The sequence below is a fragment of the Anser brachyrhynchus genome (assembly GCF_964034855.1).
Source record: "Anser brachyrhynchus genome assembly, chromosome: 13".
NCBI classification, from domain to species: Eukaryota; Metazoa; Chordata; class Aves; order Anseriformes; family Anatidae; genus Anser; species Anser brachyrhynchus.
The window spans coordinates 10,168,764-10,194,471 of NC_137708.1; the positions used below are offsets into that span (position 1 = coordinate 10,168,764).

At 47.4% G+C, this 25,708-nt stretch overlaps 1 protein-coding gene across 2 annotated transcripts in view; it reads left to right on the plus strand.

Moving 5' to 3' along the window:
- Nucleotides 1–25,441, plus strand: part of MED12 (mediator complex subunit 12) — a 37,411-nt gene extending 11,970 nt beyond the window's left edge. The window contains exons 14-44 of one of the 2 annotated variants that reach the window (XM_080553233.1): nt 208–288; nt 1,189–1,362; nt 1,684–1,828; nt 2,749–2,867; nt 3,020–3,163; nt 3,921–4,084; nt 4,313–4,444; nt 6,743–6,970; nt 7,174–7,318; nt 7,608–7,728; nt 8,420–8,521; nt 9,239–9,352; nt 9,628–9,791; nt 12,735–12,914; nt 13,114–13,185; nt 13,496–13,656; nt 13,747–13,908; nt 13,994–14,105; nt 14,349–14,438; nt 14,893–15,002; nt 15,495–15,630; nt 15,911–16,072; nt 16,628–17,005; nt 17,346–17,496; nt 17,692–17,897; nt 18,352–18,432; nt 18,649–18,866; nt 19,474–19,636; nt 22,271–22,459; nt 22,635–22,716; nt 24,999–25,441. In XM_080553233.1, coding sequence (XP_080409359.1) covers nt 208–288; nt 1,189–1,362; nt 1,684–1,828; nt 2,749–2,867; nt 3,020–3,163; nt 3,921–4,084; nt 4,313–4,444; nt 6,743–6,970; nt 7,174–7,318; nt 7,608–7,728; nt 8,420–8,521; nt 9,239–9,352; nt 9,628–9,791; nt 12,735–12,914; nt 13,114–13,185; nt 13,496–13,656; nt 13,747–13,908; nt 13,994–14,105; nt 14,349–14,438; nt 14,893–15,002; nt 15,495–15,630; nt 15,911–16,072; nt 16,628–17,005; nt 17,346–17,496; nt 17,692–17,897; nt 18,352–18,432; nt 18,649–18,866; nt 19,474–19,636; nt 22,271–22,459; nt 22,635–22,716; nt 24,999–25,042 — 4,530 coding nt within the window. In that variant the 3' untranslated portion in view covers nt 25,043–25,441. The remainder of the gene's footprint in view (nt 1–207; nt 289–1,188; nt 1,363–1,683; nt 1,829–2,748; nt 2,868–3,019; nt 3,164–3,920; nt 4,085–4,312; nt 4,445–6,742; nt 6,971–7,173; nt 7,319–7,607; nt 7,729–8,419; nt 8,522–9,238; nt 9,353–9,627; nt 9,792–12,734; nt 12,915–13,113; nt 13,186–13,495; nt 13,657–13,746; nt 13,909–13,993; nt 14,106–14,348; nt 14,439–14,892; nt 15,003–15,494; nt 15,631–15,910; nt 16,073–16,627; nt 17,006–17,345; nt 17,497–17,691; nt 17,898–18,351; nt 18,433–18,648; nt 18,867–19,473; nt 19,637–22,270; nt 22,460–22,634; nt 22,717–24,998) is intronic. The other variant, XM_080553234.1, reaches the window with a different exon arrangement.
- Nucleotides 25,442–25,708: the final 267 nt, after the last annotated feature.

Consider the following 25,708-nt stretch of genomic DNA (forward strand, 5'->3'; position numbering starts at 1 on the left):
GAGCTGAGCAGCGTAGCATAAACTGCTGTGCAAGGCCTGTAGGTGATGTCAGGTGTTTGTAGTGTATTTAATTCCAGCTGGGTTTCTTTTGGGAGGTGCTATGGGTGTTGGCATTGCCCAACGTGGAAGTGGGGTGCTGCAGTAAATGAATCCTGTCTTGTTCACTGGTGTATCAGTGAGGTGTAAAGCTGCTCTGTCTGTTCCCAGGACACAGGTCTTTCTGAGCCCATGGACATTGACCACAACTCCAGTGCGCTCTTTGATGACATGGAGAAGACAGATTTTTCGGTATGTGTCTGCATTCTCCAGCTGCTTCTCAGTAAGTAGGTCAGTGTGTTGTACTGCGACCAGGGACGGCAGGTGCCTCACTTTTGTGTGAGTGCTCTCTCTCTACTGCAGAGCCAGCGTGCTGGAAGTGGCTAGCTTGTAAGGCAGCTGACGCTGTAAAAAGGTTCATATAATCTGTTCAGGTAAGTCAGAATGACTCAGGTTCTATCAATCAGAGTCAGTCCCTGTCACTCCTGGGATTTTAATTATCTTCTGTCCACTGCCAGCCCAGGATTTGGGCTGGGTAGGAAATGAGCTGCTTGGAAGTGGGTTGGAAATGGATGACCATAATAGCACCTGGAGTCTGAGGGTGGCCAGATGCTGTTGGCAGGGAGTTTCTTGATCCCATGAGAAAAGACACAGGTCTGCTGTCATTGTACTGTGGGGCCTTCAATACTTTTTCAGCTTCACAGTTCTTCATGATATTTGTGGGCGTAGATCATAATTGCAGAATGCTTTGAAGTACTTAATTTGTAATAAAAATAATTTGTGGTGATTGAAAATTCATGACTACCTACTTTCTTCCACCTGTTAATGGATTTTCAAAGGACTTGCTGGGTAGGTGTGATGCAGAGATCTATATTGCTTTCCCAGGATCCTTACCTCTTCCGTGGAGGTGATTGCTCCCAAAATCCTGGGGTGTGGTTATTTATTTCCTCTTTTTTATTACGCATTATAAAATTTGAACCAGAAGCAGAAATGGAAATAGTGTCTTAGCACAGTGCCTTAGGTCAGTGCCCAAAGATCTGGATGTTTCCTACTCTCCTTCTTCCTGCTCCTTTTAGGCCTGAGCAAATGTGGCTTTTTTGCATTCCCATGTTCCCTAAATGCTTTTTTAAAAATCTTTTTATGCTTCCCTAGATGTTTTCTCCACCAATGCATTGCGAATCTAAAGCCAGCCCTTCCCCTGAGAAACCAGATCCTGAAAAGGAAGCAAAACCTCTGCTGAAGGACAAGTCTGCAGAAGGAATGCTAGCATCTCTGTACGACCAGCCTCGGCACATCCAGTATGCAACACACTTCCCTATTCCTCAGGTATGAGACCTGCTCATAACCCCTCTCCTGCTGCTGTCTTGTGCTCCAGTCATGCGGCTGCTGTGTTTCCCTGCTGCACTGTTGTAAGTCGAGCTGACCGGCGTTGGACCTGATGTCTTTCAGTACTGGGTGGGTGAGGAGCACAGTCGTGCTTTACTGCACTGCTGCAGGAGAGTGATCTACTTAAGGTGTCTCTTTGCTTACTCCCAGAACAACTTCTGAGATGAAGCTTTCTTTTTGCTTTTAAGAGGTCCAGATGTGAAATGAGATTAAGGCATTCAGCCTGATAGTTGCTAATGGAGTTCTCTCTCGGTTTCCCAGGAGGAGTCATGCAGTCACGAATGTAACCAACGGTTGGTAGTTCTTTTTGGGGTCGGAAAACAACGGGACGATGCTCGGCATACAATCAAGAAAATAACCAAAGACATTCTAAAAGTTTTAAACAGAAAGAGCACTGCAGAGACAGGTCAGTATTGTTTGAGCCACTCCTTTTTGAAAAAGGAGCCTTTCCACTTGGCTGCCTCCTTTGTCTGGAGTCTCACAATGGAAGGATTTCATGTAATCTACAGTGCCTGGTTGGCTGTATCAGTCACTGACAGTCTGGAATGGTGCTCTAGTCTCAAATATACCAAGCAGCAAGTAAGAAGATCGATTTCCTTCTGACTCCATACGTTTAATTGAACTTATTTTCTTCAGAGGGCAATTAAGTCATAGCAAGTACAGAGCAAGACCCTGGCCAAAACACAGAATTTTCAAACTTTTTTTTTCTTCCACTTAGATCTTTGCACAGAAGCAAAGAGAACTTTGCCTATGAATGTTAGGCAAAAACCTTGATTAATTGTATTATGCTGGTATGCTTGGAGATTGGTAGATTTGGTTAGCTGTGTCAGTATCCATAGAAAAAATCTAATTTCTATCAGTTGAGAATCTGGCTACTTTTTTTTTTTTTCCTCTCTTGGTTAGTATGATTCCTGAAAGGCAACTTGTAAGTGGCATAAGGAAGATTCTTTAAAACATGAGATGCTCTGACAAATTTTGAGGCAGAACCATCTCCAGTCTAGAATAGCTGTTCTCAGCAGGGAGTCAGCGTTACTTTCTCTCCTGATTTAGATGTATCTTCCCTCTCCAAGGAGTACCTTCACTTGGGATAAACTAGGTGTTAATCATGCTGTCATTTTCAGTCTAGGAACTCCTCCCTCAACAATTTATTGTTTTGAATTCAGGATGGTCCTGTTCTTAAGGATGGGGACTCAGGCTCTTTGGCTGTGCTCCTTGACAGGGGCTGGTCTTGCTGAGGGACTGGCAGGTGTTCGTGATTGATGTGTAGCCCTCTTCTGATGAGGAAGGTAGCCTAATGCTGTTTGCTGGTCCTCCTAACTTTGCTAGGTGGAGAGGAAGGCCAGAAGAGGAAAAAGAGCAAGCCAGAAGCATTTCCGACAGCTGAAGATATTTTTGCAAAGTTCCAGCACCTTTCTCACTTTGATCAGCACCAAGTCACGTCTCAGGTATGAAACTTTTAAAGACTGCTGTCTTCCTTGGGTCCTGATTGTGTCCCTTTTTATTACTGAGGGCAGCTTCCTCGAGGGGAAAAAAGGATGGAACTGCTGAGGGACTTCTGCAAGGGAAGATAGTACTGTGTGTCGTCTTGCGCTTGCAGGTATCTCGCAATGTCTTGGAACAGATCACCAGCTTTGCCTTGGGAATGTCCTACCACCTGCCTCTGGTACAGCACGTGCAGTTCATCTTTGACTTGATGGAGTATTCACTCAATATCAGTGGTCTTATCGACTTTGCCATCCAGGTAAGCGCAGTGTGCTTAAGCATTTAATGGGATCGGTTCATCAGCTGAAAGGCAGAAGATCTGTGCTGTGATGCTTGTGTCATGGAGGTGGTCAGATTAGGTGGTCATTGTGGTGCTCCTGGGCTGCAGCTGTTTGGAATAAGTTGTTTGTGGCAGGTAGTCTCACATGTCCCTTGGGGGGATTATTCTTCCGGAGACTTCAGGATTGTCTTCAAAGGTTTTGCATTGCATCTCTGTTCCTGGCTGCAGCAAGGCCTGGTTCTGAGTGAGAAAGGGGGATGTCTTTCTCTGGCAAGCCTCCTGCCTTTCTCCCCTGGAAGGATCCTTGGCACGTGGCAATGCAGACTGCCGTCTGGATCCTGCTAAAATTCTGTTGCTGTTTTTGCAGGCTGTGACACTTGTCTTTTGAAGCCTTGCTATGACTGCTGATGAAATTGAGGTTATTAGCCTTTAAAAGGGAGGATCTCCCTCCACAAAGTGATTTGTGCTGGACAGAAGTACTAAAAAAGCTGCCTGCTACAATCTGTGGCCATAAACCAATCTCCCTCTGACACGCAAGCACTGACAGGCCCTTTGTGAGACATTGTGCCTAAATATTGAGCACTAACTGTTCCAGGGTTATATTTCTAGGCAGAAAGTGCCTGCCAGTCCCTCTTCCTGGCAGGCCCTATAGGCTGTGGGTGTCGTGTGCCTGCTCCATCTCTGACCATACCTTACCCCTGTGGCTGTTGAAGGGTTTTTCTGTCATTGGGTGCAGTTGCTGAATGAACTGAGCGTGGTGGAGGCAGAACTGCTGTTGAAATCCTCCGACCTTGTTGGCAGCTACACCACCAGCTTGTGCCTGTGCATCGTGGCTGTGCTGCGGCACTACCACTCCTGCCTTATACTGAACCAGGACCAGATGGCTCAGGTCTTTGAAGGGTAAGGGAATACTCCCCGCACCACGTGGAAGGGGATTGTAAGGGGCAGGGGTATATCTGCGTTCTAAAAGGTAGCAACATTGCGTCTGAGGGTTCAGCTCACAGAATTTGAGGGGAAAGGGATATGTTACCCAGTGAGCACTGTTGCTGTGGGCTCTGTGTGATGAGATGAGGATATTCCTTCAGATTTTCTTTTTGTGTTGCTGCAGCTTTTTTTCTTTCTATGCAGTCTGTGTGGGGTAGTGAAACACGGCATGAACCGCTCAGATGGCTCCTCGGCAGAGCGCTGTATCCTGGCCTATCTCTATGACCTGTATACCTCCTGCAGTCACCTGAAAAGTAAATTTGGGGAGCTTTTCAGGTGAGTCTGAGGCAGGCGGAGTGCAGCGGGTGCCTGTGAGTATAGAACATCGGTATAAGCTTTGCTTGTCATCTTGTTTGATGGGATTGTCCCTGAGATCCTCTCACTGGGGGCTGGAAGTCTTGGGAGGAGTGCTGGTTTTGCAGGCAGCGATGACCCAGTGCATTACCTTGGCTGTTAGATCTTCGGGTTCTTTGTTAAATTGCCTTCCACAGTACCCTGCGCTTCCACAGGTCTGTTCTTACTCCACTCCTAGAGTATAGAAGCAGAGAAGTCTTTTCCTGCCAAACTCTGCTGCGTTTGAGCCAAAAGTCTTGGCTGACCAAGCAGATGATCCTAAAGGTTGCTCTTTGCTCACGCTCAGCTCCCTGGTAATCTTTGGGCCACTTCTGAACCTTTGCTTGGTTCTGGGTTCGTTCCTGTGCTGTTCTCCACTCCTTGGCCTTGTTCTGCCCCTGTTGGCTCTTCAGGTTCCATCCTGCTGATGTTTCCCCATCTGTGGTCTGTCCTGTGGGCTCTGTAGCCTTCTGCCCTGTGCTTTCTCTTGGGAACTGTCCCCTGGCAGCTCCCTGTGGGACTCCTTCCTCGGCAGCACAGAGATGGAATCCACCAGTCTCTCTGGCTCTTTACTCAGGTGATCCTGTGAGCGGGCAATTGACCTCAACAGGTCTGTTTCCCCATACAGTGCTTCACTCTGTCTTCTTCCACAGCCCTTGCTCCCTATTAGTGTTTCCTGAGCAGGTATACAGCAGGGATGTCTAACCCTAGGTAGTACCCGTGTTAAGGGGCTGTGAGAGTTACCTGGGCCTTCGTGTCAGCTGGCTAGGCTCCTGGCTGCCGAGCACCTTTGAAGTTTCTCTCTTGACAAAATTGAGAGCAGGAGGAATTGCACTGGAGCTCTTTGCAGGAGCCATCACACATAAGGGAATGAGAAACATGATATTGGTGTAACTGAATTCTCAAAAGCTATTCAGCAAGGCCTTAAATGGCCACAGATAAAAGGGAATATCCTCTTGCAGGCAAACAATAGGTTAGAGATTGATACAAAGAGTAGGAAAAAGTTTCTTTTTGAGGGTGATCCCTCTCTGAAGAAGCCCTGCAGGATTCTGTTAGTGCTTGTGTTGTTCAGCGTATCAAAGGCTGTATGAGTGGCGACATCAAAACTTTTCATATAACTGTTAATCAGCATATAAAATTGAAGGTGCCTGCAAGTTAGTGGGGCCCAGTGATCATGACTGGATGATAAACTCACAGATGAAGCTCAGCGTCATTGTAAAAACAGCGCACGTAGGATTGTCCTCACTGCCTTGCAAACTCTACATAGTGACGGATATATGCTACCAATCAGATGAACTGTCTTGTACTTGTAGTAGATATGTCAATAAAAATATTCTCTGAATGTTCAGTAGCAGACAAAAAGCAAATTAAATGTTAGGTATAGTTTCGAAAGGAATGGAGAACAGAACAGAGGCCGTCACTAAGCCACAATATAAATCACGGTGCGACTGTGCTTTGTGGTTTTGGGCACCTGATGCCAAAAAGCATGTGGTGGACTTAAGTCTAAAGGATGGTGAGTGGATGGATGACCAGTGGTTTGGAATTACATATCTACGAGGAACTGCTTGGTAGAGTGGGTCTCCTCCCTGTAGAAGAGAACTGAGGGGAATTGACAGAAGTTTTGGTTCATATGGAAAAGAAACTGAGTATTCAATATGTCTTATATTAAAAGCACAAAAAGATATGATTAGAAAATAACAAGGGGTAGGTTCAGAGCAAAAGAATGAACTTCATTGTTCTCATAGTTACCCATGGAACCCGTTCCATGTTGTAAACACCAAAAATCTGCTGAATTCGAAAAGCAGGTGGACAAATTTGTAGGAGGATAATCTGTTGAGGTGAGTGTTACCTCTAACTCTGAAGGTTTCTGAGCCATAAATTGCAGCAGAGTCGGGAAGGATGCTGGGGCACTATTGCCACATACCTTCCTTGTTCTTAAGCTTTTATCTGGGCATCGACTGTCTTGGCACCGAAGTCTGAGCTAGGCGTTGCCCTAGCCTGACCTGGAATGCCCATTCTCGTGCTATGTTCGCTGAGCCCTGCCCCCAGTAACTTCCAGGTGCTTCCTGAAGAAAGAACCGTCCTCAGTCTTGTGGGAGAGTCTTTCTCATACAAACTGATCTTGAATCCCCACACGTTCTTGCCCAGGGCTGGGTTTATCTTACACAGGATTGCTTTGCTTATCGGAGTTCAGTAGAAGCAGGGTGTTTGTTTCTAATCTCTCTTTCCTATCCCGTTTAGTGACTTCTGCTCCAAGGTGAAGAACACAATCTACTGCAATGTTGAACCATCTGACTCCAACATGCTCTGGGAACCAGAGTTCATGATTGACACTATTGAAAATCCATCTGCACATAACTTTACGTACACCAACCTGGGCAAGAGCCTCAATGAAAATCCAGCCAACCGCTACAGTTTTGTCTGTAATGCACTTATGCATGTGTGTGTGGGGCACCATGACCCAGACAGGTGAGTGGCAGAGCTTTCATCGTTCTATTGAGACAGTAACTGTTTTAGGTGAGGGTAAGAAAGCTAGTAGCCCTTGCTTGGCTGTCTTGGGGTGACAGGAAGGAGGAGCCAAAGCTGGGCTGCCTTAGAGAATCACTGACCTAACTGTGTGCATGAGAAGCAACACCAACCCTCTGCTTTTTTGTTATTTATATATTTAACAGGGTGAATGACATTGCTATCCTGTGTGCTGAGCTGACTGGCTACTGCAAGTCTCTAAGTGCCGAGTGGCTGGGTGTGCTCAAAGCTTTGTGTTGTTCCTCCAATAACGGGACCTGTGGATTCAATGATCTCCTCTGCAACGTTGATGCAAGTGCAAACATTCAAAAGGGGGAACGGAACTGAAGCAGGAGTGGAGGGAGCCATCGGGAGGAGGCAGGAATGAATGAGGGATGGAAGCTGTGTCTTCTGAGGATGGGGGAAGGCTCTGAATGCCAGGGCTACCTTTTAGTGCTTGTTGTAGCCTGGGCTGATCGTGAATGTTGACCTGGGGTTATGGGCACCTCTACCCCCCAGCTCCTAGTCAAGCTGAGGAATTGCTGATAGAGGGAACAAGGCAGAGGCTGTTGTGATCACTGGCTGATCTCCTCTCTTCCAGGTCAGTGACTTATCTTTCCATGATTCCTTGGCCACCTTCGTTGCCATTCTCATTGCCCGGCAGTGCTTGCTGCTGGAGGACCTGATTCGCTGTGCTGCTATCCCCTCGCTCCTCAATGCTGGTAAGTGCATCCCTGCAGAAAGCTGGTCTTACTCCCAGTGCTAGCCCAAGGGGCTGTGCTTAGTGAATACTTGATGAACCCCATAGCTGTGAAACTTGCTTCTGATTCTTACTTTATAGCATGGTACTTAAGAACTGAACACTTTGCTTTAGAGAGTTTCTGACCTTTTGTTTTCCATCAAAAAAATGGTTACGCGAAGGTTTTTCAATGTCTCACTCTCCGGAGTTTCTGTGAAGGCTGAAATAAGCAGAGAGATGTGATCAGCCACACTGTCTTGACCAGCGTACTCAGCTCTGAACGGCAGCAGTGCAGTTCCTGCTGACGGTTTGGGTTAGAGTTCTGGCTACAGCAGCCGGCTGACCTCTTGGGCCTACAGTGCCGGGGTCACCCTGCCTTATTCTGACACCAGCCTTCCTAGCTTTGCCCTGGGGGTTGCAGCATCCAGACTCTGGCAGGGTGAAGTTGGGAAGAGAGAGCAAGCAGAATGCAGTGCATGTCACTGGGAATAATACTGATGTATTTGCTCACTTGCATGTTAATTGCTGCACATGCTCTGTATCTGTAAATACAATGAGGCTGCTGCGGCTTCTCAACTGGCTGCTCCGGGGCAGTGCGCTGTGAATAGCTTTTGGATTGAGAGTCAGCTGTCCCAGTACTTAAGAAATCTCAGTTGACTGTTTTCTTTACATAGCCTGCAGTGAACAGGACTCAGAACCAGGGGCACGTCTGACCTGCCGGATTTTACTCCATCTGTTTAAGACTCCACAGCTGAACCCATGCCAGCAAGATGGCAGTAAGTGAATGAAAGTAGAGCCTTTCTTTATTGTGAAAGTACTGAGGCTCTTGCACCCCAAGAAAAGAAATGCTGGACCCTATGATTAGAGATGACCTGCTTACTTTGAATAAAGCGGGCAAAGCATGTTAGACTGCTTTCTGCAGAGGACAAAGAACAATATCCTTCCATTTATGTCACTCTCTGGTAGCCTGGCATGTTGGGGGAGGAAGCTCTGGAGGCCAGGAACCCACCAGTAGAGGTGGCCTTGCTGTCACTAAGCCATTAGAGTAATGATCACTTTTTTTTCTTTTTGTCTAGAGCTTTGTACAGCTTCTTAGCTTGGTGCCAGAAGCTGTTATTTTACAGCGCTCCCTTTTTGTCTGATAATGGAACCAGTCCAGGAAGCTCTGTTTTTGGCTCCTTGTCAGTATCCTGATAGCTCAGATCTCTAAACCCAGCCCGTATTCTAGGTTAGGGTACTGTTGGAGCTTAGAGTTCATGACACAGCCACTGCTCCCCATTTGGATTTCATGGTTCAGTTGTCACAGCATGATTGGCACTGTGCTGCATGAAGCTTAATTAAATTGACCCCATGTTACAGCTGGGAAAAGGACTAGCCTCAGGATTCTCTGAGCTTGATTCTGTGGTACTGGCTGGCACATTATACAGGCAGCTCTGAAGTCTGTGCCTTTCTCTCTTGATGAGTATTGCCCTTCCTTATTGTCCTCTTTGCAGACAAACCCACGGTGGGAATCCGTTCTTCTTGTGACCGTCACTTACTGGCAGCTTCCCAGAATCGTATTGTGGATGGAGCAGTCTTTGCAGTACTGAAAGCTGTCTTTGTTCTGGGTGTGTACCTGCTTGTGTTAGCCTGTACCTGTAAGAAGGTCTTCTGGGGCAGTGGGAGACAGTACTGTATTGCACAGAGAGGAGATCTGTTTTGGCAGGTGTGTGGCTCGTCTATCTGAAGCCCTCTGGCTGAACTATAAGCCTGCTTTTTGTATCTCTTAACTGCAGAGAGATCACTGGTCACAGGGAGCGTTCTTCAAAAGCTCAGGATGTTTTGTGGGTCAGGCTTTGGGTTTGGCATCAATGATTAAGTAACACTTGCTCTTTCCTCGTAGGAGATGCAGAACTGAAAGGCTCTGGCTTTTCCCACCCTGGAGGTGTCGATGATCTCATGGACGATGAGTTGGGTACCAGGAAGGCCGGTGGTCGGGTAGTAACTGTAGAAACAGCTAGCTTGGATATTTATGCCAAGTACGTACTAAGGAGTATCTGTCAACAGGTGAGTCTGTCCCATCCCTGTGCTTGTCCTTATCTCTTCTGCAGATAGATACATTCCATGTGGCTTTCTGCAGATTGCGTTTGGCAGGTATTTCTTTGAAATATCAGTAAAGAACCAGCTGTGGTTCTGCCACGTGATGGCGCTAAGGATTGCCCACCATTGGGAAGGAAAAAAAAAAAAGGCAAACAGCTGTCAAGAACTAGGTGTTGCAGTATGCAGGGACTGCACATCCCCTTTGCTCTGGCACTGGCACAGGGCTCGTGTCCAAGGAGGGGAGTGCTGGGAGTGGTTTGCTGAGATGTGTGCCGGAGGCAAAGAAGATAAGAATAAGACAGACAGCTTGTTGAAGTGATAAATGGCGCCTCTCAGAAAACAGCTTAAGTGTGGCTTGCAGCTAGGCTGTTAATGTATCCCTGGGCTTTGCAGTGCCCTGTTCAGTTAATTAAAGAAACAAAACCAAAAATCTTTTGCTCAGCCCCTAATCTGACAGCACCAGTATTTCTGTTCCTTTGAGGAAAATTGACATTTGAGGAACTGAAACCTGGCTAATAAGATACTTAGTTCCAGGCTGGAGTGCCTGTTACTACTACTGTATGAAAATGGGTGTTGAAGGGTGTCTTTGGCCGTGGTTACAAATTTATTCTGTCAACAGGGAAGATGCAGTGTTGCAATTTGAAGTGCACATTCCACTTAGTACTGTGTTATCCTTGTGCTTTGTGATGCTGTTGTTTTTGTTAAATGGCTCAATATATAGCGGCGTTACCAGCTGACCAAAGAAGAATTGGAGCTGCCTATTTAGGAGCACAAATACAGCGTACTTGATGCTGCTGAAACCTGACTATAACATTAACAGAAGTAATTCTTCCCTTACTGGTCCCAGTCTATGTAGGAAGGACCCACAGCAAATAGAACGTGTATGGAAAGGAATAGCAGTGTGTCAGGTATCGTTACAGCAATGGTTGGCAGAACTGGTTATATAGGAACGAGTATTTGAGCAGGCAACAGTGAATACTACCAATTTGTGCCAGAGCTCCTGCAGCTGTAAAGGCTGGGTAAAATAATACATTTATCATTAGCTCCTCCAGTGTGAGCAACGGATGCTGTAGAACTCACAGTATCCATTCTGAAATGCCTATAGGATGCCTTAAGCCATAGATGGTGATTTCTCAAACTCAAAAAAAAAAAAAAAAAAAAAAAAGCTGTATCTCATATTTAGGTATGTGTTTTATATTAGACATTGTCATGATGATGTAGGGAAAAAAAGTAGATTATAGAATTAAGTTAAAGGTTTCATAGGTGCTAATGTTTATAACCAAATTATTGGTCTGCCCTTTAGCCTATTCAGATCAGTACACGTAATGATGATTTTCCCTTTGAAAAGGTTAATTACACAGAGTCACAAGTGGAAGCCAAGAGGGAGGTTTGAGATAAAGCTGCTAACTTGAATCTGGTGCTTGGGATAGTAGAGTTGTCCGTAGTGCTTGGAAAAGGCGTTCATTGTGCTCTCCTGTGAAGAGAGATGAAGGACTCCGTTTCAGTACCATGGAGCCTGTGGAGGTGACTGTCCTATTTAAAGAAAAAAAAATCTTGGTGAGAAAGAGGCTGTTAGTCCCTTGAGGACAAAAATGGTAGTTGACTTAATACCTACTTGTAAGATTATCCCAATAAAGGGATAATTGCAGACAAGTCCCAAGGAATTCTTTTAGAAAGGTAGGCAAGTGGCAAAAAGGGTCTTCCCAAGGATGTGCATATTACATATACAAAGAAGCGAAGTTTTGAGAAGAATGATGTTAGTAAAGGGAATAAATATGATAGGCATTGGAGGAATTGCCAGATCCACATGTACTGGCAAAGCACAGTTGTATTTTGGGATGAGGTCACTGAAGACTTGAAACTCTTGTGAAAGCACAGCCTAAGTCAGAGACTGTCTTTCCAGTCTTCATGCTCTACTTAGCGCTTAGACTACTGCCTACTGGAAAGAGGGACCATTCCCAGCTTTCTAGGCTTAGCATCAGCACCTGTGCTTCATGAACTGGGTCCTCATCTCTCCTCTCATCTCCTCTGGTTGTCACTTCTCAGTGGAAGAATTATCTGATCCAGCTTGATACGCAGCTGCAGAAGTGCTTACATAGCAGTCCTCTGTAGATTTTAATTTTCATGAATTAGCCTAATTGATTTTCAATATGAAAAAATCCTGCAGTAATGAAAGCTGCAGGTTAACTGTGAATTACATAAAGAAGTATCTACCTCATATTTGTTTTGGAAATTGCCACCTGATAATACGTTTAGAGGCCACCAACTGAAATTGAGAGGCTGACAATAATAGTTTTCTGTCCACCTTCTCCTCATGATTTGTGGCCTTATAAACATCTTGTATCCAGTCAGTTATTTTCCCTTCCAGGCAGTGAGAAGCAAGGTGAATGTTTTTCACTGAGGATGGCAGTGTGTTTTCCATTACCATTTGAGAGTTAAGGGATGTGCTTTTCCTTAAGACACATTCTAGTTTAGCCTTAGCTGCAGCCCTGAATTATTTAATTTAGCACAGTCCTAGGGTTTTGCTCAAGAAATAGACTAAATAAATTTAAGTGATCCCTTCTGACCTTTGAGCCCAAGTGGCAATGTTGATAAAGCCTGGGCATGGCAGTGACTGTGTAGTGTTAAATCATGCTAATACTTCATCAAAAGAAACAGCAGCTACTGTTTTTCTCCATTGCTGATTTGTCAGAGTTGATATTTCCTTTGTCGTGATTGCTGTGCTGTGCCTGATGCCTGCTGAATCAGGATAGTGCAGTTCATGAAGAAAAATGATTATCAGGCATTACTGCGTACTAATAAGGTTCTTAGGAGTTTGTTTTCCCTGCATCTATCTGATACTGAAAGCAGAAGCACCAGTTTGGTATCAGAAACGAGTTTAACTGTTCTAACTCTGCCTTCATCCTGCAGGAGTGGGTAGGGGAGCGATGTCTGAAGTCCCTCTGTGAAGACAGCAATGACTTGCAGGATCCTGTCCTGAGCAGCACACAGGCCCAGAGGCTGATGCAGCTGATTTGTTATCCACACCGATTGCTGGACAACGAGGAAGGAGAAAATCCTCAGCGGCAGAGGATTAAACGCATCTTACAGGTGCAGGCTCCTGACAGAGTCCAAGAATGATCTAGTAACTGCCTGATGTGACATTAGAATGGTGGAGTCGGCGCTATCTGAGTGGTGCAGCCCCCTCTGAGGGATCTGAGACTCATTATTATGGGAGCTGAGGGCAAGGGTTGAGGACATAGTTCGAACTGAGATAAGGACTCATACGAAGTGTGTGTGTGTGTTGCAGAATCTGGACCAGTGGACCATGAGGCAGTCCTCGCTGGAGCTGCAGCTGATGATTAAGCAGACTGCAAACAACGTGAGTTTCTGCTCAGTGGGACCATGCAGGGGTGGGTGCTGCCAGCATTGAAGTGGCTGCTTGTGAGGTGGTAGGTTGGTGACCTGGCAGAAGTGAGAATAGGGAGAAAATAAAGAGTGTGCGTTGGTGAGTCTGGCTTGTGAAAACCAAGCATGAGATGGATGTGAGGAGTCTGAGACCCAAAGAAAAGCATTCATGGGGGAGCTGGCAATCTAGATTTCTACTGAGTTTAAAAGTGTTTAAATGTGGAAGCAGTATCAGTGGGTGCTCTCAGAGCAGGACTTAGCTCTCTTTTTTTCCCTGTCTCCAGGAGATGAACTCCTTGTTAGAAAATATAGCCAAGGCCACTATTGAGGTATTCCAGCAGTCAGCAGAGACCAGCTCTGCTAGTTCTGCTGGCAATGGAGTCAACAATCTCAGTAGCTCAGCAAGTGCTACGCCAGCCAGCAACAAATCCAAACCCATCCTCAGGTAGGTGTAGTCTCAGCATGAAGCTGTCCTGTAGACAACTTGAATCATAGGTTGGATTACAAACTGCTTTTCTCTTTTGTATTGTCACAGCTCCCTGGAGAGATCAGGAGTGTGGCTGGTGGCCCCTCTGATTGCCAAGCTTCCAACATCAGTGCAGGGCCATGTGCTGAAAGCTGCTGGAGAAGAACTGGAGAAAGGACAACATCTGGGGTCATCATCCCGCAAAGAGCGGGACCGCCAGAAGCAGAAAAGGTGAGCCCTGGGGAGAGAGCAGGCCCTGCTTGCTATGCTGATCCCCCAGCCTGGCAGCGTAGTTACATCGCTGTCCTCTCTGCAGCATGTCCCTCCTGAGCCAGCAGCCGTTTCTGTCACTGGTGCTAACTTGCTTGAAGGGACAGGATGAGCAGCGGGAAGGCCTCCTCACCTCTCTGTACAGTCAGGTCCAGCAGGTAGGTGTCTTGCTTCTCCCCTCACTTTCCTCAAAGGCTCACTCCTGAGCAGACAGGCTATTGGCATGTCCTTGGAGATGTTGTCTATCTGTCTTTGTGCTCAATAAGGCAAAGATCATACCAAGGTTGATACAGAGCGCTTGAGCTGACCTCTCTGAGTCACTAGCCATTGGGAAGCACAAGCTGCTCTCTATAAACTTCAGCGTACAACATGTGAGGTCTGTCCTCTCTTCTAAATCTTAGATTGTTACGAATTGGCGGGAAGATCAGTATCAAGATGACTGCAAAGCCAAGCAGCTGATGCATGAAGCCCTGAAGTTACGACTGAACTTGGTGAGCAGTTGCAAAAAAGAGGTTAACCGTATGAAGTGAATAGTTCGGTGCCTTTTTTCCCCTTTTTTTGGAGCACACACACACTGGCAGGGCTATAAACGTCTTGAAGTGAGGGTCACCCCTGCTGCTGTTGGGTTTTAAGCCCTGAGTGGTATAGGATGTGTGGAAAAACTTCCTTGTTCTGTTGGACCAGGGTGAAATCCACAATCTTGGTCTCCATTTCAGAGACGTGCCGTGCAGGCTGCTCACAGTATTGCCTTCTCATTGTAATGCTTTTGTGCTCCCCATTGTGACTACTCATATCTGAGGTTTGCCCTGTTGACTGCAGTCTCCTTGAGCTCTCAGAAGGAGTTGCCGTAGCACAGGAGTTGCTCTGGTTTAGGCTTCTTTCTCACTTTTAAGTCTTAGTGTTTCTTCTCGGTGTATTTTTGACTAAACTGCTCTTCTCTGTCAGGTGGGAGGGATGTTTGACACGGTTCAACGCAGTACACAGCAGACAACTGAATGGGCTGTGCTTCTTCTGGACATCATCAGCAGTGGCACCGTGGACATGCAGTCAAACAAGTAACTTTCTGGCTGACTTCTGATCCATATGGTTCCCAAGGGAGGCATTCAGGCATTCATTAGCACAGCCCCTTTTCTTGTGGGAGCTAGCTGTCTCTCTCTAGATGCTCTGTTGGAAGCACAGTGACAGGTGAAAGAGACTTTGGAGTAATAGCAGGCTGTAACGTAGGTCCTAGTGTCCACGTATACTCTTGCAGCATACCCAGAGCAAACTCTGCTTTCCAGATGCTGGGGAGAGCTGCATCTGGACCTGCTTTTCAGATAAGCTGAAGGGGTGGACAGGAGGCCAATCTTAATCTGTGATACTGCACTTGACTGAAGTGTGGACCCCTGGCAGCATATAACCAAAAGGAGGATTACTGTGGGAGGCTGAAGAGTGCTTGGTGCTTCTGGCTGTAGGCACTACTCCTAGCAGGCTAATAGTGTTTGGTGTGATGGCGGGGACTTTGTCTGATTCTTCTGTGACTTTGGCCTTTCTGCTCTGACCAACAGCGAGCTCTTCACTACTGTCTTGGACATGTTGAGTGTTCTCATCAATGGCACCCTGGCTGCTGATATGTCCAGCATTTCTCAGGGCAGCATGGAGGAAAACAAGCGGGCATACATGAATCTCGTCAAGAAACTCAGGGTGAGGGACACCACGCCCTGTACGGGGAGCTGTGTGCCGCATCGTGGTCATCCAACTCTGCATATTACCTGTCTCACACTGTGCTAGTCCTGTTGCTGTTTAGAAAAGCAGTAAGGGTTGCCCTAGTGGCTCTGTGGGCCTTGGGCTGAATGGTGCAGAGATGACAGGTAATGCAGGGGTGGAGGCTGACACCACTAAAGGCACAGGTAGGCTTTGTGTGTGTTTTTTTTTTTTCTTTTCTGAGCAATTCTTTGAAGTTTTCTCTATTCCACTGGTGCAGAAAGAGCTGGGGGACCGGCAGTCTGACAGCCTGGAGAAGGTACGACAGCTCCTGCCACTTCCCAAGCAGACCCGAGATGTCATCACCTGCGAACCTCAGGGATCCCTCATTGACACCAAAGGCAATAAAATAGCTGGATTTGACTCCATATTCAAGAAGGAGGTAAGTGAAGCTTTGCTGTCTGCCTCACAGCTCCTGCAGGTTTCGCCTTGTCTTCTGATGCCGGGAGTCTCCGCTGCTTGGGAGGCATCAGTATGCAGCACCTTGTTGCCTGCCGAGCTTGAAATGGCTGGCTGCACACAGGCAAGCTGGCGCATAACTATGTCTGAAAAGGGCAAAGCTGGGTGTTAATGCACAGCAATACCTGCTGCTATGGCCTGAGAAATTATTTAAACCTTTGTTTTGTACTCATGGCTGTATGAAGCAAAAAATCTATAATCTCTGTCACATGACGTAACGGGTACTGTCAGTGTGTGGCAGGAGACTGTCAGAGGTGGGATGAAGGAGAATGGCAGTTTTTGATGAAGGTTTTTAGAAATGACTGCCTTGCCCTGTGGAAGAGCAGAACCACTAGTAAGCCCTTACCACTAGTAAGGGCTCAGACTATCTTTTTTTTTTTGTCCTGGAACACGTGGAATGGAGTCTGATGAAAGTGTAGTTTCCTCTAGTAGGAGAAAGAACAGGGGCTTAGAGGTTCTTATTTCTTTTGATTTCAAGGGTTTGCAAGTCTCTACAAAGCAGAAGATTTCCCCTTGGGACCTGTTTGAGGGCTTAAAGCACTCAGCCCCTCTGTCCTGGGGGTGGTTTGGGACAGTCCGGGTGGACCGCAAGGTGTCTAGATTTGAGGAGCAGCAGAGGCTTCTTCTGTACCACACGCACTTGAAACCCAAGCCCCGCAGTTATTACCTGGAGCCCTTGCCATTGCCTCCTGAAGAGGAGGAGCCTCCTACACCTGTGACTTTAGAGCCAGAGAAGAAAGCTGTGGAACCAACCAAGGCTGATAAAACCAGCTCCAATCCTGCCACCTCCACTGAAGAACGCAAGAAGAAACAGAGCAAAACCAAGAAACGCAACCAGTCTGCCAGCAAAAGTGAGGTAAATGACTGCCCGACAGATACGGACCTCCTGTGTCCAACCCTGTTACTCCAACCCTGAGCACTCCCTTGGGTCTTTCTAAGGAGCCTGAAAGCAGTAGTGGTGAAGATGGGATAGGTTTCCTCTCAGACGGGATTGCTGGAGCTCTGTCCTGTTTCTACTAGCCTGGGGCAGGGCAAGGATTTCCTTAATCCCTGATAGGTGGGAAGGAGGCTTTCAGCTCAGGCAGCGACTGACCCAGGCTTCCTCCTGTGAAATTTGCAACCCTTTCATACGCTTGAGCCGTTCATGAATTTTCAGTGCATGCTGATCTCTCTTACTCCCTTCTTGGTCCTTGCAGGATTTTGTGTTGGGTCCCAGCCGAGGGGTTTCGTATGGAGTTGGCATGCCTACGGATCTCTTGCATCACCAGGCGGGAAGCACTATGTCTAGGCTAGCATATGGGCAATCACCGGTGGGTCTCTATGCCCAGAATCAGCCTCTTCCAGCAGGTAGGTGTACAGGGGAGGTGAGAGTGGGGCATGTCTTTGGGAACCTCTTGTAAGAACCCCTCTTGCGAGATGGTTCTGCACACACTTGCCCTTCTGCCTGTCATGTATCCAGATATAGTGATGAACAGTTATTCTGGAGCTACAAGGCTCAACAATAGCATGTGACTAGTCACTCTGTTTCTCTTGCTCTTGCAGGTGGCCCCCGCCTGGATACATCCTACAGACCTGTGCGCATGCCGCTGGGGAAACTTGTTCAGAGTCGTCCACCATATAGTGGGGTGCTGCCGTCAGGGATGGGGAGCATGATGGGCATTGACCCCTCCTACAAGCCAGCAGTGTACAGACAGCAACCTCCGGTGTCCCAGGGACAGATACTGAGGCAGCAGCTTCAGGCAAAGCTGGTAAGTCAGAGATGTGCTCTTGCTGGGCCCCACAGCACAGCAAGTCCTAGCTGTTGGCTGCCACTGTCCGCTGTGGCCAGAACTCTCCAACGCGATCTCTGTTTCTGCCCTCAAAAGGTGTTTGTTCCTCTGGGCAGCTCTGTGTTTGCCAATGGCTTTGTTAGACCCGTTTCTCCAACGGTTGGTGGAGACTGTGAGTGAGGTGCACTGGGGACATCTTGCAGCTGTTGGGCAGTGAGGGGGCACATCCTGGCAGTGGAGGGGTGGGATGGCTGCGGCCTGTTTGCCCCAAGTCAGGGCGAGGCAAATGTCGTTAGCATCTGGGTGCCATGAAGCAGCCTTGTAGGTTTAGCAGTGAAGCTCCTTGTCTGGTATGGTGGGACTGCTGAGGAGAGGGCAGCAGCGTCCTGGCCTTTGGAGATGTTGAAAAAACTGTTCCTGTGTTGCCTTCCAGCAGGGCCAAGGCATAATGGGACAGCAGCCAGTGCGCCAGATGGCTCCAACCCCATCCTATGGAACACTGCAGCCCTCCCAGGTAAGTGGCAGTGACCACAGGTAAAACTGGAGTCTTGCTACAGCACATGGCAGTGTCTTCATTTCTGCTGTTAAGTCCTGGAATCTCTTGGCTTTTTTTGCTCATTTTCTGGCCAGCACAAATCTGAATCCCAGAGATGAACTGTCTTGTGACCACATTTACAGGAGAATATATGCTGCCCCATGACTAACAAAATTTTTGTTTATTTAATTTCAGGGTTACACATCTTACGTCTCCCACATAGGCCTTCAGCAGCACCCCTCCCAGTCAGGCACGATGGTACCTCCTACATACTCTGGCCAGCCCTATCAAAATTCCCACCCCAGCTCTAATCCTGCCCTGGTGGATCCTGTTAGACAGATGCAGCAGAGACCAAGTGGCTATGTGCACCAGCAGGCTCCAGGCTACGGGCACACCTTGGGCAACACACAGAGGTACCTCCCACCCTACTGGATGTTAATAAGCAGTATTTCATCAAGGGCTTCCCTGCTCTGCCCAGACAACTTGAACAGCAATCTGTGCAAAGCCTATTCTCCATGCTGTGTTACACAGCATCTGAGTCCTTTACACCCTCGGGGAGCATCTTTATCCAGCTTTCAGTCCCAAGAAGAAACAGAGAGATAGGATGAAATTCGGAGATGCTAGCTGCAGGCAGGAGTTGGTGTTACTAACCAGAGAAAGATGAGATTGTGAAGTATGAGGTAAATGACCTGGGAAAGTCATAGTCTTTTGAATTTAAATCTAGCCAGCAGCTCACCTTCTGAAGGTGCGATATGGTACTTCCATTGCTCCTGGGCAGGCATAAATCCGTCAGTGAGACAGTGCAGAACAGTGGGCCATATACCATTACTTAGGGCTTCTGGAAAAACAGGTTGGATGGAGCCCTTGAAGGTCCCTGGTGTCCCTCACCTTTCTGCAGAGAAGCAGCACGGGTTGCAAGCAGCTGTTTGAGCTGTCTTGATGGCAGCAGTTGGGTTTGGTTTCATGAAGCTAGCTGCCTGTGAATCTTTTACTCCATGGGCTTGTCCTTTTCTCTTGCAGATTCCCTCACCAGTCAATACAGCAGGCCCCCATGATGAGTGGGATGAACCATTTGGGTCCACAAGGAGTCCCCTCAGGAATTCGACCCAGCCAGATACTGCCTGACCAGCAGCAGCAGCAGTACCTGAGGCAGCAGCAGCAACAGCAGCAGCAGATGCTGAGGGTGAGTGGTTGCTGGAGGGACAAAGGCCAGTGGAGCTGGAGGGGGCTTGCCAAATGCTGTCCTCTGTCAGTAACACTGTGCTCTGCCCCGGTGTGCCCAGAAGGATGTCAGCTCTTGGGGGCTGTCTGTAATGCTTTGCTAGGCAGCTCTCCCTTCAGTGGAGTTGGCCGCTCCTGATGGAGACACCTGCTGCACTGCCTCTTGCCAGTCACCCAGCATGAGGTTAAAAGAAAGTGAAGAGCCCAAAAGGTCTGTTTAGTCCTCTGTGACCTGCATCCTACCTCTTCCTGCTCAGCTTGGGCCCATAAGATGGTGCAAAATGCTAACTGTCTTAGAAATTAAGTGTTGCAGGAGCTAGAAACAAAATGAAACCCCCCCTGCCCATACCAGGGCAGGCAGAGTCATTCTTTATAAGACCAGTTTTAGGGGCATGTCTCCGTTTTCACAAGATCAAAGTGGGTGTCATTCAGAGGCAGGAAATCTGGTGTGAATCGGTCCATGTACTCCACATCCAACAGTAGATGGTGAAAAACCGATCCAGTGAGCTGATAGACCTAACTCTAGGTTCAGAGAAGTTCACAGGTGTGTGTTAACTCCATGGCGTATTCCATGGATTTGCATTATGAATAATAAATACCCATAATGAATATAGATACACATTCCTTGGAGTTATAGGAATGCTTTGAATTGAAAGGGAAACACAAAAATAGGGAGTTTGTGGGTTACTTGGTGAATCTTGCCATAAGGCACACAACCTAGCAAACTGGTAGAATATGGGTGATAACACTTAGCTTTCTGAGAGGGGCCTGAGCAAGACAGTGGTTTCTGCAGAGTGCCACAGTCAGCAGTATTTGAGAATTGCTGCCTTGTACTGAACAAGAGACTGCCTGTAGCGTGGTCAGCAGCTTTTAGCCCTTTTGATGAGTAGCACCTTCTGACTATTCAGTGGGTTTCTTTTAGCATTCTCCATCACTTGTATTTAGGAAAAGAACATACCTCAGACAAGTTGCTAGCAGTTTTCCTAGCTCAGTAACTTAACGTGTACCTTCAGCTTTTAGCTGACGTTGCTTGGTTACTCAAAAAATGTGGAGTGCCCAGAATCTCTACAATTACAGTGACTCTCGCTGTATTATCAGGAGCATACCAGATGTGGAGCAGGCTCCTGATGCTTGAGTTGACTGTCACATGCGGTAGCTTGTAGAAAGGAAGCATGGCCTTCTGTTTTCCATGGGTGGTAGTCAGCTGTTGCAAGGAGGCAGGACATGAAATCAGGAGGAGGGTCTCCAGGCTCACTGAGTCGGTTACCTGCTTATTGAGGTCATAGTATCCATTTCATGAACCTAAGGGACCAAATTGGCTTAAGATGGAAGTTAGGAGGCTGGTCTAGAAACTCACTCCCTTTGATGGGTAGAATCCTTGATCCGAGCTTCAAAGTGTTTGTGAGTGGTTCTTGTACCCAGTTATTACTCTCTGCTGTGTCCTGGCTCTTTTGTCCTTGTTTACTGTCTCTTCTTTCTCTCTGCTGTTTACCCAGTGTGTTCCTAGGGAGCACTTGCATCTTTCGTAGGTCAGGTTTTTCTGACCTCCTCTCATAAGATATCATCCCTTCTCCTGATACATTTTTGTCTGTTTTCTGAGTCTGTTCAAGGTTTGAACCTTAGCCTTTTGAGCCAGTGATCAGAACTGTATCTATCAACACCATGTCTTTTTACGATAGTTTTTATGATAGTTTTAGTGGTGTTCTGTTTCTGCTAGAAACTCTTCTGTTGACCTAGAGAGTTTAAAACTACCTCAACAGAATATTCTGTCTCTCTATATTCTTCTTTCTTTAACTAGTTCTGTCAACATCTAGGTTGGAGCATTGCATCCAGTTTTATCTACGTCCTGTTACTGACGTGTAGCATCACTGCCAGGAGTGGCAGAGAAGGGCAGTAAGATGGCTTGAAGAGTTGGGGAATGTTTCTGAGGAGGAAAGGCTGAAATAGCTGGGCTTCAAGTTAGAGAAGGAGAGACAAGGGGAGTCCCCAGATTCTGTCTTTTTAAAACAAACAAACCCACAAAAAAAAACGCTTACCTGTTCGTGCCCCGTGGCTGTAGGACAAGAAATGACCTTAAATCTTAACATACGAGATTCAAGATAGACTAGAAAAACTCCAGTAGGAGTAGCCAGGTATGCGACGTGAAATGGATTGAATAGAGAGGTTATAGGAGCTGTGCTGGTATGTCCGGAAACATTTTGAGAACAGGTCAGGCAAATACTCACTGAAGCAGGTATTGCTGATCTTACTGGGAGGCAAGAAATGAACTGGCCAACCTCCAGAGATAGCTCTTAGTTGTTTTCCATTCTTGTATTGTGTTTACTCCTAGTCATTCCCCAGCTGACAAGTAGACTTGTAGTTCTCTTCCTGCCATCTGCTGAAAACTCATCTTACAGAAGAATTTTGTTACTGTCACTGTGTTTCATGCAATTTCTCAGCCTGGGGCAGGGTCCTGGTGAAATTTGTGTAATTTAGGTACTTGTAAGGAAAGTGGTGTAAGAGTATGTTACTGCGTTAGAACGTCCTTTCCCCTTCAGCCCTGCCTGTGCGTTGCCCAGACAGGTCCCCGATGGCCCCTTCTCTTTTGTCTTCCCAGCAGCAACAGCAGCAGCAACAACAACAGCAGCAGCAACAGCAACAACAGCAACAACAACAGCAGCAGCAGCCGCCTCCGCCGCAGCCGCAGCCACAGCAGCAGCCCCAGGTCTCCACAGTGCCTCAGCCACAGGCGCAGGGCCAGCCCCCAGGGCTGGGGATGCAGGCTCTTCCCCCCCAGCAGCCCATTGTGAGTGTTCCCTCGGAGACAGAGGGATGCAATACTCCAGCACAAATCCAGCCGTGTTCTACCTCCATCCTCCCCTCCCGCACCCTTCTCCCTCCCCTGCACTTCCCAGGGCTTGGGTGAATGCTGAGAGTGCCAGCCAGGTGGTGTGGCTGTAACCACGTTTCTGTCTTTGCAGTTCCAGCGCCAGGGCCTTCAGCAGACGCAGCAGCAGCAGCAAACGGCTGCTTTGGTTCGACAACTTCAACAGCAGCTTTCCAGTAAGCCTTAGTGTTCTCGATCCTGTCCCTAATCTCCTCCCCTGCCGTTCCCTACTGCAGGTACCCTGGTGTAGGGAAGCAGGGCCAAGCCAAACTGTCTGTCTGAGGCCATAAATGATGTTGGCAGGGAAATGGCATCAGGACTCTGAGCTCCTGGCCCAAAGGGGCACGACAGCAGGGCAGGCAGTGCTGCCAGCATGGGAACGACCTTCCAGACCTGCTGCATGCAGAGGGATGAGAGAGCTGAGCCTTTGTAGGGGCTGTCATGCAGTTTTCTCAGAAGGATTCAGTCTGCAGCTTTAAAGCGTTCAGAGATGCTTCCTCTGCTGTGAATGACCTCTGAGGGGCTCAGGGATGTTGTAATCCTGCGGCATTCACGTGGTGGGTGACCCAGAGATGGATCAGGACAAGACTTCTTGGAGGCAAGGAGGGTACTCTAGGAAGCACCGCTTCATACTTGCTGTGTTCTGTGGGCTTCTGTGGCTGCTGTCACAGACAGGGTAATGGCACAGATGATGTTTGTAGTCTGGCACTGCGTGACTGTTCCTATAATCTGTATTTAACTGCTGGCCGGGGGGCTAGAAACGGAACCCAGTGCCTGTGCTGTTCCCCTCTGAACCACCTGCTGTTTTACTGTCACCTTACTGGCTTTTGTGCCGTAAAAAATGGCAGCAACGCTATGAAAATGCCTACGAATGGGCTGCACGGGGTTTTTGCAGTGTGTTGAGTGTGCTAGCTGTAACTGTGTGTGGTGGGGGCTGGGAGCTGACAACCCTCCTTTTTTCTTGCTGGGCCACCATTTCTATGGTAGTCAAGGATGTGAATGCCTACAGCTCGATGTCAAGTAAAAATACATTTGGCAGATTTTGATCTATCTGCTTGGTTAATTCAGTTTCTTAAATTGGCTATTTCTCAGAGTAGGCTTGTGCTTGGGAAAAGCTTGATACAATCACGGGTGGAGGTGTTTCTTTCCTATATGCATAGTTTTCATGTGTAACAGATGTCTGCAACAAATAATGGCCAAACAATAGTGCTTACACTTGTTCCTTGATAAAGTTCTTAGTCCTTGTGACAAAAACAAACACAAAAAAGGCAAATAGAAGTTCTAATGTGCTAAGTTTCCTACTGGCCAGCTTCACAAACCACAAGTCTGTGCAAGGATCCCAGCCAGGACATTCAAGTAGAGGAATATCTCATATAAGTATCCGAATATAGCAGAATAGCCATATTTTCCTATCCTGTCGGTGTAGCAAATGGAGCAGGGTTTTATATGGAACGGATGCGTGGGTCCAATGCAGCCATGTGTCAGCATGCAGCTTCCATGCCACCTCACTGGGCTTGCATCAGCTCCACCAGGAACCATCTGGAGTTCTTGTTTGCAGTGTCCGGGGTGCAGTAGAAAGGAGGACGTAACCAAGAACATCTTGTAGGAGGGAGACAAGAATACCTTGGGCTCACGGTGGGTCAGGAGGTTCCAGGATATTCCTGAATATGCTGTTGTCCAGCAGAGTTGAGAGAGGAAAGAGGACGGGCTAGCCTCGGGTTACACTGGTCTCCTTTTACTTAGTCTGCAGCGTAAGACGTGCTGATTGGGTTTCAAGAAAAAACTCACAGATTTTATTAATCACATAGTACCCAAGTATACTTTTGAGCAGTGTGCGTCACCAAGCATCGGTCCCAGCAGTTGGGAAGTTTCATGAGGGTCTTTAATAAAACCTTACCATGTTTCCTGTCCCTTTTGCTCCACCTGGAAGTCCTGTGGGTATGTTGTTCATTTGTACCTACATACTGTCAGGGAGTCAGAAGAGTTCCTGAAACCTTCGGTAAGTCTGGTTTCTGGGTGTACCTGCGGATGAATATTTGACACTGGCTGTCTGAACAGCTTGTTTGGCTCCAGGTGTTGTGCAATCTTATAGGGCGGATTTTCTTTCAAAGTACAGAAATAATTTGCCCGTAGCCTCATCGTCCTAACTTGCTGCCATCTTTCAGAGCTTTGTTGTGGTGCACCAGTTGTGCCTGCAGAGATGTCCTCTGGAGAAGCTTTGGGACTGGGACTGGTGCATATCTGTCTCTTCCTCAAAGAAAGTGGGGTCCTGAGTGTAAAGCCTGTGTAAAGCCTCAGAGAAGTGAGCAGAACAGGGAGTGCCATAAAGGATATAAGCGTGTTATGTTTTGTTTTTCCTCACACACTGCAACATACTCCTCGGAGCTGCGCTGGTGGTGGGAGGGGAATCTGCTTGCTGAACAAAACCTTACGACTGTCTAACTCTTGACCCCAACAGACACACAGCCGCAGCAGAACAACAACCCGTTTGGACGCTACTGATCCGTGGCACTTCAGCCTGGTCCAGGAGGGAGACATCACTGTGGACTGGATACAGCCTCTTCAGCCTGACCTGCAGACTGGGACTGCTCCCAGCCGCTGTCCTTGGGCTCGTGCCCCAAGTGCTGTGTGCTGCCGCTGCCCATCTCGCAGGGAGATGCCAGGAGGATGGTTTTATTGTACAGAGAAAGTGTTTTTACTATCCAATTTCTACAAACGTTTATGGAGATCCCTTGTGGCTGATAGTCTCCCTTCCCACTTTGGTTTCAGTTTTTACTCAGTTTTTAGTATTTTTGTTAAAATAATGATTAAGACATTGTAAAATTTTGTACTTTATTTATACCAGATGAACCCTGTACTGCAGACATTCTCGGATGAATACAGAGAGCTTACTTTGCAAAAGGAGTGTGTATTCAGAGTCTGCTTTTCCTCCTTCGAGCTCCTCCCAGCTTCCCCGTACAGCCCAGCAGCACCTCTGCGCATGGTCTTTATCTCTTTCTCAGCAGAACTGATGTCTGCATTTCCTGCTTTTGTGAATGGGCATGTTGCTGAGGCAGAGCCTTTTGGTTTGGGAAGGAAAGCCTTTCTTCCTTACTTGTTTCATAAGCTGGTGTTCACGTGCTTTCTAGGGTTTGTGCAAACTTCGTAGGCTTTGTATGTTGATTTAGA